This window comes from Micromesistius poutassou, assembly GCF_964030765.1.
Source record: "Micromesistius poutassou genome assembly, chromosome: 1".
Lineage (NCBI taxonomy): Eukaryota > Metazoa > Chordata > Actinopteri > Gadiformes > Gadidae > Micromesistius > Micromesistius poutassou.
The window spans coordinates 10,146,512-10,162,251 of NC_140271.1; the positions used below are offsets into that span (position 1 = coordinate 10,146,512).

Sequence of the window (15,740 nt, forward strand, 5' to 3'; positions counted from 1 at the left end):
CATGAGCTGTGATTCATAACATATACCATGTCTCTGTGTATGCACTATACACATAGCTTATAGCGGGGAGTCTCATTTGAAATGATGTAAGTAATGTGGACATGTAGGACACTAGCGGACTAGTTCACCAGGAACACTGACCAGGTCACCGTCACGGCGGAGGGGGTCTGGGTGAGCGCTGGAAGCAGGATCCTTTTCTGAGCAGGAGGCTTGGACTTGGGCGCACGCTTGGGGAGGCGGGCATCCATGTTCCTAAGCTCCTGATACAATACAAGGAGAGGGAGGTTGTGTTAGATATTTGATATTTAGAATCATTTAAGATTGATATTTTTAATGCGTTTATAAGGGGACGTGAAGTTGACGTCACACCGTGTTGGGGTCGCTGTCTCTGATGGTCTGAGGGTTCTGTCTCAGACTATGGCGCCCGGCGTGACGCAACTTCACGTTGCTTATTTTTGTGGTTATTATTATGAATAATAATATTGTTACTATTATGATTATTCCTATTATTATTATTTTATTATTATTTATTCACATTTGACGTGAGACAGAGCACAACTATTTGCACCCGAAACCTCGACTTTAACGATCTATTAAACAGGTGCGTAAGGTTGTATAGGGCTGTCTTTATATCTTAAATAATCGCTGGCTAATTCAGTGACTCTGCATTAACATTTTAACTTACAATACGCGATTCTCAAGTGCAATGAGATGTCAGAGAACTAGCCAGTGGGTCAAAACTAATGTCTAAATGTCTAAATGTCTATCGTTTTCAGTCATCCTGTGGAAAAAAAAAAGCTTTATACGGGAACTATCTTATCAAATAAAATTAAAGGGTTGGCTTTCTCTTTCTTAACAATTCACCTCTCGGCCTGCGAGGATTTACCGCCTAGGGCCGTGATTTAACCAGGGGACGTTTCCCCAGCGCTTAACTTTTTGTGGTGTTCAGTGTCACGGATTGGATGGATTGATGACTAAAGTTGAATCAACATAGGCCTAACGTAGCACTAATAGGCTAAAATAGTTAATAGTAATAATTAGGTCAATTAAGTTATTAATTCATATTTTGGTGAAGACTTTGGTGAGCGATTAAATGTGAGGGGGGAAAGAAATCCGATTGGGCCGACTCGAGGGCCGCACTATGGGACGCCTTCATATCACGGAGAAACGATGCATCAGATCAAATATTAAACCAACACGACAGACAGGGCCTATAACTCAAAATTAATCCTATTTACCTGACAATAATCTGCCAGAAAAAAAATCGAACTTTTCTCAAAAGAGTGGCGGAAAGTCACGGAAACCTACCTTTGTTTCCTACTGGATCAAACCGTCAACTGGACCGTTCGTTCCTTGCAGAAACAATACTGAGACTAAAGACACTTATTTATAATCAGAAGGAAATCGTCGAAATCGTCGAGCAATATCTCTTCAGATCAGAAGCGTCTTCAATATGAGTGACAGTTGTCATGACAAATGCAAACATTAAAGATTCTGAAAAATAACCTTACGCAGCTCATTGTGACGTCATGAGAGAGATGACCTCTCGACCGTGGCCCTGTGTTTGTGTGTGTGTGTGTGTGTGTGTGTGTGTGTGTGTGTGTGTGTGTGTGTGTGTGTGTGTGTGTGTGTGTGTGTGTGTGCGTGCATGTGTATATATACATTATATATATATTGTCGTGACTCGTGAGATCCCCATATTTACTGTAGACTATTTGGTGGCATGAAATACAATATGAACAAATGTCTTGCCAAGGTTTTGGGCTTGTAACCGACAACGCCACATTTGAATGTAGGGCTGCACTATTAAATATTAAAGGATTATAAAATAAGACATGTCACAAATAAAACAAAAGAAGGGAGTAATAAAAGAGAGCAATCTCTTCACTATGCTTGTAGGCAGACATCTTCCATCTGATAGCTGCCATAAGCTATGGGCCTCAGCACCAGGCGTGCGCTCGGCCAATTCCTTCTTTGGAAAAGCCTTTAGGCGTAATGCAACACCACTGCCACGGCCCATTGTAGGCACAGTATGTTCAGTATGTACATTCACATTCAAAGGATGTACAGTATGGACATTTAGTGCCAGTATTAGACAAACAAAAGAGATTTATTGATTTATTGTCGTCGATTCGCCACCATCTCTGCATCCTCAGCAGCTCCGTCTGACAACAACCCAGTGTCAGGCAAGCTGGGGGTCGATTCCACGGCCTCCACCCACCAGTCACCCGTCTCAGTACCACCAGAGGTACCGAGACGGCAGGAGATATCCTGCTCCATTTGAAGCATGATATTCTCCACACATGTCCAAGTGTGTGTCCATTTGGTTACGGAAGTGGAAGTGCTCCTTCACGTGGACGACGTTGGCCACGTCATCGTTCTTCTTGATCAGCTCCAGAATTTCCACCTCTGCCTTCGCCTCTGCAAACCTGTTGATTGGTTGGTTTGAGGTTCAAGGATAGTAATTGTTTAGCATTATATGGATTGGCATATTGATTGCAGACTGTGATTTGAATGGTTAAATATGAAATGTTAGTTTAATGTAACGATTGAACACTGTCATTGAGCTTGATCCGTGATAAGATAGTTACCTTTGGCTGTTCGCAATGACCTTCATGGCTACCAGCTGCTTGGTTTTGTGGTCTCTGCATTTGAGGACTCGACCGAAGCTTCCCTGACCCATCAGCTCCAGGACCTCATAGGCGATGTGATCTTTGATTACCTGCATTTAAAAGCCCCATTAATTACATAGAGAACCAACTGTGAATAAATATAAATACATCTCACTGAACCCAACAAAGCCCATTCCTCTACTCTGAAAGGGTTTGTGGTCCCTAAGGAGAACACGTGTTAGTATTTACCATCGTGTTGTGTCCCTTGATGTCATCATAACCATGGTAGAGGGTGCAATTCTGCTGGACCTTCTCTAACGCTATGCCATGCCACACCTCAATGTACTGTTTGATTCCCCTCTGCTCAAACAGTGTCAGGTGTTTTTTGTAGGCCGTCAAGGCATCTGTGTGCAGGGAAAGAAACGAGACACAGGGAGCATGTTGAGGCCTTGTTGCTCAGCAGGAAGTGATGGCCTGATGAAAGGGACAGGCATCCGTCCCTTCGTGAAGGAAAGGGTTTAGAAGGTGATGTGGTCTTTTTAAGTTTTAACTTGTCTCAAGGTTGATGATGAGATGGTAATGGTAAACTAGGGTTGGTCTGAAAATGTCAGTACCAACATTGGAGTCTAAACATATGTTTTACCACATCCGTGGACTGCAAAGCTTTAGTCTCCAATGTCTTTTTTCGTATCCAATATCAGACCAAACATCGTACGGACAAAACTGTTGGACATAACAACACAAAAATGAACAATGACTCACTTGTGGGGCTCATGTAACGGTATATGTCCTGGGACTCGGCTGGGCTGCGTTGCTGGTCCACCAGTCCACCATGTGTTCCCAGCTACTGGACTGGTGAGGAGAAGAGTCCACGCTGGAGCAGGGACTCTGGAAGTGCTCCAGAATCCACGGATGCTGCATGGCCTCAGCATGCGCTTTGCCGGCTCGTGTGTTAACATCGCCAGATCAACAAGAACAGGCTTGGAAGACATTATTTCCTTACATGTGCACTAAATGATTTGCCGCCAATGGTCACGACCTGACCCTGGTTCTAGTGCTACAACCTCCAGGACTACTTTATATCCCCTCATAACAACTTAACATAGCACCTGTTGGAATAAATACATAAGCGAGGACTTGGGGACCGTATAAAACGTCACACTTGGGTCAGAGTGGAGGTGCACTTACGTGACACAGCGCTGGATGAAGTCAAGAAAGAGTTGGTCCTCGTCTCCAGGGCCATAGACAGACACCACCTGGTCATGCGTCTGCTGTCTCCTTCGACCTGCATTAAAGTCACACAACAACATCACACAACAACAACAACTGAAGTACACAGCAAACCAAGAGGCCAAGGACATTTTGTCGTGACACTGGGAGGACAACTGGAGGATGGTTTAGTTTATACTCACCAGAGATCAAGTCCTGAAGCGGGGTCTCCTTCAGCATACCCTTTGGGGGAACACCCAGCAGCTTCAACAGAACACGCACACAAGACAAGGTTCATCATTCAAATGAACAGTAGCTTTGGGAAGAAACAGCTACAGCTAAGAAACTTTAAAGATGGGTGTTTTTCGGTCAAGGTAAAAGGCCACACACTCACTGCTTCGATGTTCCAGAAGGCTTGACCCAAAGTCAGCCACCTTTATGACCTCTGAGTCATCTTCTGATACGAGGATGTTCTCCTAAACAGAAAATATACATTGAATCCCAAAGACGTGCATTAAGTGTATATTCAAAACAAAACGTGTCAATATGGAGGACTTCGATTATGATGAGGCTCCTACTGGTTTCAGGTCACAGTGGATGATGCCGGCCCTTCCGAGGAACTGGAGAGACTGCACAAGAGAGATGGCATGGCTCCTCAACTGAGAGGTGCCCAGCACTCTGAACTCTCTCTCGTTCATCACCTCATCCAGGTTCTTTCTGGAAATATTACACATTAAAAGTATTCATAAAGCGTTGTCCTAGGTATTTCACTCTTTCACCTAATGCCTTTGTCAAGCACAATTGAAGCAACAATTGTATTGTTATTGACACTGTTATTATCAATTACAAACAACTTGTTTGTCTTTGTCTGTTTGTCTTTTTTCGTATCTAATAGGAGATCAAACATTGTATGGACAAAACTGTTGGTCATTATAACAACACAAAAATGAACAACGACTCACTTGGGGGGCTCATGTAATGACGCATGTCGCCGTGATGGAGGGACCGGCTTTATTCAGCGCCCCCTCCCTCCTCCTGCCTCCTCCTCCATGGCCCCGTCCGGTCACGGCCCTGCCCCGGAGGTGGACGGGGCTGCATCGCTGGCAGAGTCCACCATGTGCTCCAAGTTATTGGACTGGTGAGGAGAAGTGGCCGCACTGGAGCTGGGACTCTGGAAGTGCTCCAGAATCCACAGATGCTGCATGGCCTCATCCGGGGTCATGCGCTTCTCCGGCTCGTATCTTAACACCACCAGGTCAACAAGAACAGGGATCAACATATCTGCGACCCGCTGAATGTAGAAGACATTGTTTCCTTATATATGCGCTAAATAACTTCCCGCCAATTGTCACGACCTGACCCTGGTTCTAGTGCTGCAACCTCCAAGACTACTTTGTATCCCATCATAACAACTTAACATAGCACAGGTTTGAATAAATACATAAGCGAGGACTCAAGGGACCGTATCAAACGTCACACTTGGGTCAGAGTGGAGGTGCACCTACTCGAGACAGCTCTGGATGAAGTCCAGAAAGACTTCGTCCTCCGTGTCCAGGGCCCTAGACAGACTCAGCCTGGTCATGTCTCTGCTGTTGCTTGGACCTGCATTAACGTCGCACAACAACATCACACAACAACAACAACTGAAGTACACAACAACCAAGAGACCAAGGACATTGTGTCGTGTCAGTGGGAGTACAACTTGCGGGTGGTTTAGTTTCTACTCACCAGAGAGCTCGTCCCGAAGCGTGGTCCTCTTCAGCCAATCCAATGGAGGAACACCCAGCAGCTTCAACAGAACACGCACACCGACCCATTAGAATAACAGTCGGGCGTTGAAATATTATTGCCAACCTAACTAGGTATTCATTACCTTCGCCATTTCCAGCACTAGGGCTTTCTCATGGTGCACATCAAATAGGATCTGGCCTGTCTTGAGCTCAGCTAAGATGCAGCCCAGACTCCACATGTCAATGGCCTTGCTGTAGGCCCTCTTCAGAATAGATTCTGGGGACTTGTAGGTCAGTGTCTGGGCAAAAGGATCGGCTGTGGAGAAGGACAAGGTGATCATTGAAATGAACATTAGCTTCAGAAATAAACAGCTACCTTTAAAGATTGATGTTTTTCGGTCAAGGTAAAAGGCCAAACACTCACTGTTGCGATGCTCCAGGAGGCTTGACCCAAAGTCAGCCACCTTTATGACCTCTGAGTCATCTTCTGATACCAGGATGTTCTCCTAAACAGAAAATAGATATTGATTCCAAAAGCCATGTGCATAAAGTGTATATTCTAACTAAATGTGTCAACATGGAGGACTTAGATTATGATTAGGCTCCTACCGGTTTCAGGTCGCAGTGGATGATGCCGGTCCTACCGAGGAACTGGAGAGACTGCACAAGAGAGATGGCATGGCTCCTCAACTGAGAGGTGCCCAGCCCTCTGAACCCTCTCTCCTTCATCCCCTCATACAGGTTCTTTCTGGAAAGATTAAACATTGAGAGGATTCATAAAGCTTTGTCCTAGGTCTTTCTCTCTTTCACCTAATGCCTTTGTCAAGCAGAGATATTTGAAGCAACATTTGTATTGTTATTGGCACTGATATTATCAATTACAAACACCTTGTTTGTTGTTGGTGTCTTATTTCTATATGAGTGGGCATGATATGAAGCTTTTGTGTTCCAAACCCACCCCATGAGGTCAAAGGTGATGCACACATGTTCACGGAAGTGGAAGTGCTCCTTCATGTGGACGACGTTGGCCACGCCAGGCACATCGTTCTTTTGGAGAAGCTCCAGAATTTCCACCTCTGCCATCGCCACATCTGCAAACCTATTGATTGGTTGGTTTGAGGTTCATGGATAGTAATTGTTTAGGATCATATGGATTGGCATATTGATGACAGAATGTGATTTGAATGGTAACATGTGAAATGTACATTTAATGTAACGATTGCACTCTATCATTGAGCTTGATCCATGATAGGATACCTTGGGTTTTTTGCAATGACCTTCATGGCTACCAGCTGCTTGGTTTTGTGGTCTCTGCACTTGAGGACTCGACTCAAGCTGCCCTGACCCATCAGCTCCAGGACCTCATAGCGGTAGGCGATGTGGTCTTTGACAACCTGCATTTAAAAAACCCATTCATAACATGAGAGAACCAACGGTGAATAAATATAAATACATCTCGCTGGACCCAACAAAGCCCATTCTTCTACTCTGAAAGGGTTTGTGGTAGGATCCCTCTGGGGGACACGTGTGGGTATTTATTTACCATCTTGTAGTGTCCCTGGCGGTCATCATAACCATGGCGGAGGGTGCATTTCTGCTGGATCTTCTCTGCAGCTATGCCAAGGTACCACACCTCCTTGTACTCTTTGATTTCCCTCCGCTCAAATGGTGTCAGGTGTTTTCTGAAGATTGACAAGGCATCTGTGTGCAGGGAAAGAAACGAGACACAGGGAGCATGTTGAGGCCTTGTTGCTCAGCAGCACTACCATCATGACACACATTATCCAAGAGCACCTTAGCATATCTTTTATTTGTCCATATTATCCATATGGATATTTTATTTGATTTTATCATCTAGTTTATGTTGTATGCTATGGATGACGTATTCAAGCTACTGTGACTTTGAATTTCCCCTGGGGATTAATAAAGTATACATCTATCTATCTATCTATCTACCTGCTGCGGGCAATCGTTGGCCATCACACCACCGGTACTTCTCCTTCTGCATTCTCTGCAGCTTTTGGTCCAACATAGAAATCACACACACACACACACACACACACACACACACACACACACACACACACACACACACACACACACACACACAACGTGAACACTGAACATCCTCTTCGTAACATTGAGAAGATGAGAGAGCAATTGGGACTTAAGGAGCAGATCACTGACCAGTTCAGCACCAGGGCGGGGGTCTTTCTGGGGGGTCGTGTCAAAGTCTGGAAGGACGGTCGTCTTCCCCTTCTGAAGAGGAGCCTTTTTCACCGCCTCAGACTTTAAGACCAGCGGGGGCAGAGGGTCCATCCTTTTCATTGGCTCCTGAGGGAGGAAAGACGCAATGGTGTCAAGCCTGTGTCATTTTGTTCAAAGCCCCAAAGCATCATTTACCTAAGGCACATTTTAAGGTGCATCTAGTATTTAGTGTCATAAAGGCATAAATCAAATAGCTGACTTAGGAAGATTATGGAATGTAAAAGAGCACTCTGATTGGCTTATGCTGTAGCCAATAAGGCACAGTGAATCAGCAGCGTTAGGAGGGTAGAGTTAGGTTAGATATCACAATTTGGCCAAAATATGACTTAGGCAATGATGCTATTAGGCTAAACATTTGTAATGATGTAAGTAATGTGGACATGTAGGACCCTAGTGGACTAGTTCAGCAGGAATACTGACCAGGACACCATCACGGAGGAGGGGTCTCTGCTGGGTCTTGATGATGTCTGGAAGGACGGGGGTCTTCCCCTTCTGAAGAGGAGCCTTGTTCACCGCCGCAGACTTCAAGACCAGTGGGGGCAGAGGCTCCTTCCTTTTGATTGGCTCCTGAGGGTGAAAAGACGCAATGGTTATGATCTCAGTGGACGTTACTGAGCGCTTTGCATTGAAGTCATTTGAAATTGAATTAAAACACTTTTTGGTGTTTTGCAAATCAGTGTTTCATGGTGGTGTTCTACATGTCCTTTTCATTCCATTATACAGGAACGCACAGATAGACATATTTATCACCAACATGAGCTGTGATTCATAACATATACCATGTCAATGTGTACCGGTATGCACTATACACATACCGTATAGTGGGGAGTCTCATTTGAAATGATGTAAGTAATGTGGACATATACGTAGGACACTTGCAGACTAGTTCACCAGGAACACTGACCAGTTCACCATCACGGAGGAGGGGTCTCTGCTGGGTATTGGTGAGCGCTGGAAGGACGGGGGTCTTCCTCTTCTCAAGAGGAGACTTGTTCACCGTCGCAGACTGTAAGACCAGCGGGGGCAGAGGGTCCTTCCAGTGGACCCTATTTTTGATTTTTGGCTCCTGAGGGTGGAAAGACGCAATGGTTATGATCTCAGTGGACGTTACTGAGCGATTCGCATTGAAGTCTTTTGAATTAGAATTACAACACTTTGTGTTTGTAATTCTTGTGTTTAGCAAATCAGGGTTTCATGTAGCTACATGTCCTTTTCATCCCATTATACAGGAACGCACAGGTAGACATATTGGCCAACACCATGAGCTGTGATTCATAACATATACCATGTCCATGTGCACTATACACATAGCGTATAGTGGGGAGTCTCATTTGAAATGATGTAAGTAATTTGGACATGTAGGACACTAGCGGACTAGTTCAGCAGGAATACTGACCAGGACACCATCACGGAGGACGGGTCTCTGCTGGGTCTTGATGATGTCTGGAAGGACGCGGGTCTTCCCCTTCTGAAGAGGAGCCTTGTTCACCGCCGCAGACTTTAAGACCAGCGGGGGCAGAGGGTCCGTCCATTCGACTGGCACCTGATTCCTGAGGGAGGAAACACGCAATGGTTATGATCTCAGTGGACGTTACTGAGCACTTTGCTTTGAAGTCTTTTGAATTAGAATTAAAAAACTTTTTTGTGTTTTGCAAGTCAGGGTTTCATGTGGTGTTCTACATGTCCTTTTCATCCCTCTATACAGGAACGTACAGGTAGACATATTGGCCAACACCATGAGCTGTGATTCATAACATATACCATGTCTCTGTGTATGCACTATACACATAGCTTATAGCGGGGAGTCTCATTTGAAATGATGTAAGTAATGTGGACATGTAGGACACTAGCGGACTAGTTCACCAGGAACACTGACCAGGTCACCGTCACGGCGGAGGGGGTCTGGGTGAGCGCTGGAAGGAAGATCCTCTTCTGAGCTGGAGGCTTGGGCTTGGGCTCACGCTTGGGGAGGCGGGCATCCATGTTCCTAAGCTCCTGATACAATACAAGGAGAGGGAGGTTGTGTTAGATATTTGATATTTAGAATCATTTAAGATTGATATTTTTAATGCGTTTATAAGGGGACGTGAAGTTGACGTCACACCGTGTTGGGGTCGCTGTCTCTGATGGTCTGACGGTTCTGTCTCAGACTATGGCGCCCGGCGTGACGCAACTTCACGTTGCTTATTTTTGTGGTTATTATTATGAATAATAATATTGTTACTATTATGATTATTCCTATTATTATTATTTTATTATTATTTATTCACATTTGACATGAGACAGAGCACAACTATTTGCACCCGAAACCTCGACTTTAACGATCTATTAAACAGGTGCGTAAGGTTGTATAGGGCTGTCTTTATATCTTAAATAATTGCTGGCTAATTCAGTGACTCTGCATTAACATTTTGACTTACAATATCAAGACGCGATTCTCAAGTGCAATGAGATGTCAAAGAACTAGCCAGTGGGTCAAAACTAATGTCTAAATGTCTAAATGTCTATCGTTTTCAGTCATCCTGTGGAAAAAAAAGAAGCTTTATACGGGAACAATCTCATCAAATAAAATTAAAGGGTTGTCTTTCTCTTTCTTAACAATTCACCTCTCGGCCTGCGAGGATTTACCGCCGTGATTTAACCAGGGGACGTTTCCCCAGCGCTTACCTTTTTGTGGTGTTCAGTGTCACGGATTGGATGGATTGATGACTAAAGTTGAATCAACATAGCCCTAACGTAGCACTAATAGGCTAAAATAGTTAATAGTAATAATTAGGTCAATTAAGTTATTAATTCATATTTTGGTGAAGACTTTGGTGAGCGATTAAATGTGAGGGGGGGAAAGAAATCCGATTGGGCCGACTTGAGGGCCGCACTATGGGACGCCTTCATATCACGGAGAAACGATGCATCAGATCAAATATTAAACCAACACGACAGACAGGGCCTATAACTCAAAATGAATCCTATTTACCTGACAATTATCAGCCAGAAAAAAAATCGAACTTTTCTCAAAAGAGTGGCGGAAAGTCACGGAAACCTACCTTTGTTTCCTACTGGATCAAACCGTCAACTGGACCGTTCGTTCCTTGCAGAAACAATACTGAGACTAAAGACACTTATTTATAATCAGAAGGAAATCGTCGAAATCGTCGAGCAATATCTCTTCAGATCAGAAGCGTCTTCAATATGAGTGACAGTTGTCATGACAAATGCAAACATTAAAGATTCTGAAAAATAACCTTACGCAGCTCATTGTGACGTCATGAGAGAGATGACCTCTCGACCGTGGCCCTGTGTTGTGTGTGTGTGTGTGTGTGTGTGTGTGTGTGTGTGTGTGTGTGTGTGTGTGTGTGTGTGTGTGTGTGTGTGTGTGTGTGTGTGTGTGTGTGTGTGTGTGTGTGTGTGCATGTGTATATATACATTATATATATATTGTCGTGACTCGTGAGATCCCCATATTTACTGTAGACTATTTGGTGGCATGAAATACAATATGAACAAATGTCTTGCCAAGGTTTTGGGCTTGTAACCGACAACGCCACATTTTAATGTAGGGCTGCACTATTAAATATTAATTGAAATCGTGATTTTGGCCTTTGCAATTGACTAATCGAGAAAATTGAAGTCATAATAATAATAATAATAATAATAATAGCCTACATGTATCAACTCATAGACAAATTAATCCTATTTTTCTGCCAATTCCCGAGTGAATCATTAGAATTGTTCTCAAAAGAGTGGCGGGAAGTCACGGAAACCTACCTTTGTTACTTACTGGATCAAACCGTCAACTGGACCGTTCGTTCCTTGCAGAAACAATACTGAGACTAAAGACACTTATTTATAATCAAAAGGAAATCGTCGAGCAATATCTCTTCAGATCAGAAACGTCTTCAATATGATTGACAAACTTATACGCATCTCATTGTGACGTCATGAGAGAGACGACCTCTCGGCCGTGGCCCTGTGTTTGCGTGCATGTATTATAAATATTGTCGTGAGATCCCCATATTTACTGTAGACTATTTGGTGGCATGAAATATACAACTATGAACACACTTCTTGCCAAGGTTGTGTGCTTCCAGAAGAGCTTGTAACCGACAATGGGCCACATTGTATACCCCTTGATTCTGAAATAATATGCATGCAGGCTATTTGATGATGGGGAATTTGGTGAGCTACTTAAAATGGCTGTAAAATGGCTGACATAATGCTTTAGGCAATCGGTCATTGAAGTCACGGTGGGTAAGTGTGTGTGGATGGCAAATAGTAATACATAATAAAGTACTTATACTACCCTGACCTTGTTTTACAGAAAACAATGACAAACCTAAATACCCTGGGTTTCAGGTTGAAGCTACCTCATGTCCCTCTATGAGAAACCAAACACAACGGTGTATGATTTATTGGCCAGTTATCAATCATGAGCAACTGTCCCAAAATAACACCCAATAGACGGTGGATTCCTATAGTTATTCAATCTATTCCAAAGAGTAAAATTTGTTTCCTGTTGCGTGTGGACTCCGATGATCGCAGACATGAATAATTGTGTCATATAGCCTAGAAATGAGGATGATAAATGACCTGAAAACATTTGATTAAGGATTAACTCATTTTTTCGCATTTACAGTGGGGTCGCAGAATAGGACGGCCAACTATCATGGATTGTGACATATCGTGGATTGTTTCCTGTTGCTTGTGGACATGAATAATCGTAGGCCTAGCCTACTACAGATTTACAGACTACAGAAATTAAAAACAGGTTACTGTCGGGCGCTTCGTCCCGAGGCCCGCCGTGCTTCGACTGGAACTCCAGGCTGCTGCCGCTTCAGTGGCTCCACAGTGCGCTATAGGCCTACTGTCGGCTCTGCGCGCTCGTTCCGCTCTCGTTCCAGTGGAACGAGAGAGGAAATTGGCTCCAGTGGAAATTGGTGCACTACAATCACCATTAGGCTGCATGCTAATCCACCAAAGTCACTGCAATCATTATACAGGGCCAGCATTAGTTACGTTTATTTTGTAAACTGCAGTATAAAAAAAAAAAAAACCGCTGGGCATTATAACAAAAATAGAAATAAAACATAAGATCCCTCCCCCTCCCCTTGTTATTAAACGTGCTTAATCAACATTTGATTTGAATTGATTAGAATTTTACAGACCCAGGGCCATGGGGCCAGTCCACCACCGTTGCTTCTTTCCACATACGAAGCAACAGTAAGTGTTTATTTACGTCGATTTACCTTCAAGGCTACTGTGTAAAATGCGGTTTAGAAGTGACCAACACCAATTATACATTAACGTTTGTATCAAGAAAGAAAGCCCCATCAGCCACCACGGAGGCAAATCAACCGTTTTGCTTCAGCACCTCAACGTGCTATTGCCCGGTGTCACAAAACGATCAATAAACCCATTCCGAGTGATCGCTGACGATATAAATGTTACTTTTTAAGCTCGTGCATGTTTCCGCACGTGATTGACTTCATGCTTGTCTACCTTCAAACTCGTGCATGTTACCGAAAATGTGCATCAGCGACCCCTTCGATCACACTTTTCGGTGGGTAACAGAATATGGTGCGACACCCCTAATAATAAAATATAAATAATATTAAATAATCCATAGGGTTCGTACGTTTTTCGTGGGACCCCTAATAATACTAACAATACAGAAGGGTTCCTACGTTTTTCGTAGGATGCCTTATAACGCGCAATGATGCACACCAGTTATATTCTGACTTGAAGACACTGCCATCTAGTGGACGTGGCTGTGAAGAGGCTTTTTCCAATATCTTCTTTCATGAACATTATTTTGAGTGTGGCTTTTGTTTCGTCTGATCAGTTTTGTAAGTTTAGTTAATATATTTTCCATCCACCACCCTGGAATCAAGATTTGTAATTCATAGCTGCAGATTTAATTTACATAATTTTATTCAGTTTACCACTGTACATGTGTCCATGTACATCTGCTTATATTTGACAGGCAGCTACAACAAACTGTCGAAATAGAACAGCACACATTGCAGCGTTGGCCTTCCGGGACATTCATTCAGTCTTTTCCGATGGATACACATTCTCATTCATCCAGAGAGACAAGCTCTCGAGAGTTCAAGAAGAGACAGACAAGAGCGACTCGAGAGGCAGACTTCTATTTTCAAAACCATCCTTTTATCCATTCCAACATAGTACCTGGCTCATGGACAGGTTCAGCGCGCATATGGTTCACATCGAGAGAGAGATCGAGAGAGAGAGAGAGAACTCATTGAAGTTACCGTAGTGTACTTACAGTATGTACAACTTTTTTTTCCCAGGTGTGTTTGTGCAAGAGTGTATTCCCCCACAGAACACTAAACATGGGCTTCTTGTATACTGCACATCTACATTAGCCGCCCCTCCCCAATGTAACACAGACACTGAATTAAAACCAAAGAATTCAAATGATAAAAAAGGTTAAAACCTAAAAGCACTCTGGAATGGCCTCAGTGTGCCCAGTTCAACGTGCAGGGAGGGAGTGGGGCCTCATCAGTCTGTAGGAGAGGGGGGGGAGGAGTCTGTGATCGTGATCAGTAATTCAGCTGATGCTCGCGGTCTTCGTCGTCCATCTTGCGGCCGTGCTTCCGGAAGTACTTGTAGCGCTGTACGTAGAGCTTGACCAGGGTGCTGACCTTCACCGGGTTGATCTCCCCCGTCCGACTGTGGCAGATCTGGTCACACACACACACATTCTTATTTCTTTGTATACATCACACCGTTTAAATCCCAGAAGTAGATTGCCACTGAAAGAGTTATCCGAGAGGTATTCATTGAATTACCTATTCTGAAGGCAAGATTCAAGAGCTATTATTTGAGGGTCATTTATCAGAAAGTGCCTAGCCACCTGTCAGCTAATCTCTAGGACTTTCCAGGTTGTTGTCGACTTAATAGTTATGTTTCTTTTAGATTTAGATTTCTTTACTATGTTTATTATTGTTGTGATGCATCAAACATCAGACACATCCCTTTTAGAGTTAATTGGCAAAAAAGTGAATCCGATTTCTAACCAATCAGGGCATCTGTTCGCTAATTGGTTTACGGAAACCAGTCAAGCACAGGTTTGTGCACGCCTCTCCTTAATAGCAGAGAAACGTAGGGAGGGAGGGAACAGAGGGATGTGTGTTTTTATGGATTAGCCACAACATCTTGCTCTTTTCTGCCCTCTTCACTACTCCTGAGTCTCACCTACAGCAGTCCAAGCAGTGTTGTAAAAACTCACAAAGTGGACATGCTCCATGAGACTAGACTTGGGGCGGCAGTAGCTCAGGAGGTAGAGCGGGTTGACTGGTAACCACAAGGTTGCTAGTTCGATCCCCGGCTCCTCCTAGCTGAGTGTCGAGGTGTCCCTGCGCAAGGCACCTAACCCCTAACTGCTCCCGATGAGCTGGCTGTCATCTTGCATGGCTGGCGCCACCGTCGGTGTGTGAATGTGTGCATGAATGGGTGAATGTAAGGTAATATTGTAAAGCGCTTTGGTTGGCCACTGGTAACAAAAAAACGCTATATACATGCGGTCCATTTACCATTTTAGACTAGAGCGTACCTTGTGCACGGCTTTCCTCAGGATGTCCTTGTACTCATCCTTGTTGATGTCCTTGCGCTGGTAGTACGGCTTGATGGCCAGCTTCACCTCCTCCACGGCGCGCTCCTGTGTGTGGAGCTTCTTCAGGTACTGCAGCGACAGACAGGTCAGTTAGCAGTGCCCTGACGGGGCTTTGAAGCAACGCAAACAAGGTTGAACTTGAAAGATACGAATCAAACACACTCAAGATGTTTAAAGATGCATTTGAGCTTAGAAAAATAGCCGTTTTTAATAGTCCATGCGATAGGCTGACTTTAAATGTTATGAAAGTTATGCAGCCTGCTGAAGAGGAATAGTTTTACCTTGTCC

The 15,740-nt window shown here is 44.0% G+C and overlaps 2 protein-coding genes and 1 long non-coding RNA gene across 3 annotated transcripts in view; all 3 read right to left on the reverse strand.

Moving 5' to 3' along the window:
- Positions 1 to 119: 119 nt before the first annotated feature.
- Positions 120 to 3,513, reverse strand: LOC311383101 (dual specificity tyrosine-phosphorylation-regulated kinase 4-like; the record flags this gene model as incomplete). Its single annotated transcript, XM_084488559.1, has 6 exons — positions 3,375 to 3,513; positions 2,862 to 3,016; positions 2,592 to 2,722; positions 2,332 to 2,429; positions 1,239 to 1,249; positions 120 to 260 (listed from the first exon to the last, which is right to left on the reverse strand). Exons 1-6 carry the CDS (start codon positions 3,385 to 3,387, stop codon positions 120 to 122), a joined length of 549 nt encoding a protein of 182 aa, XP_084344685.1. The 5' UTR covers positions 3,388 to 3,513.
- A 5,754-nt stretch (positions 3,514 to 9,267) lies between these two features.
- Positions 9,268 to 11,029, reverse strand: LOC311414084. The gene is made up of 3 exons (XR_014678309.1): positions 10,864 to 11,029; positions 9,696 to 9,814; positions 9,268 to 9,369 (listed from the first exon to the last, which is right to left on the reverse strand). It is a non-coding gene; the product is annotated as an uncharacterized lncRNA (long non-coding RNA).
- Positions 11,030 to 13,965: 2,936 nt separating this feature from the next.
- LOC311383117 (splicing factor, arginine/serine-rich 19-like) overlaps positions 13,966 to 15,740 on the reverse strand; it is a gene marked incomplete at its 5' end in the record, with an annotated part of 2,049 nt that continues 274 nt past the window's right edge. The window contains 2 exons of the mRNA XM_084488560.1: positions 13,966 to 14,520; positions 15,393 to 15,521. Of these exons, the coding sequence (XP_084344686.1) occupies positions 14,380 to 14,520; positions 15,393 to 15,521 (270 nt within the window). The 3' untranslated portion in view covers positions 13,966 to 14,379. The remainder of the gene's footprint in view (positions 14,521 to 15,392; positions 15,522 to 15,740) is intronic.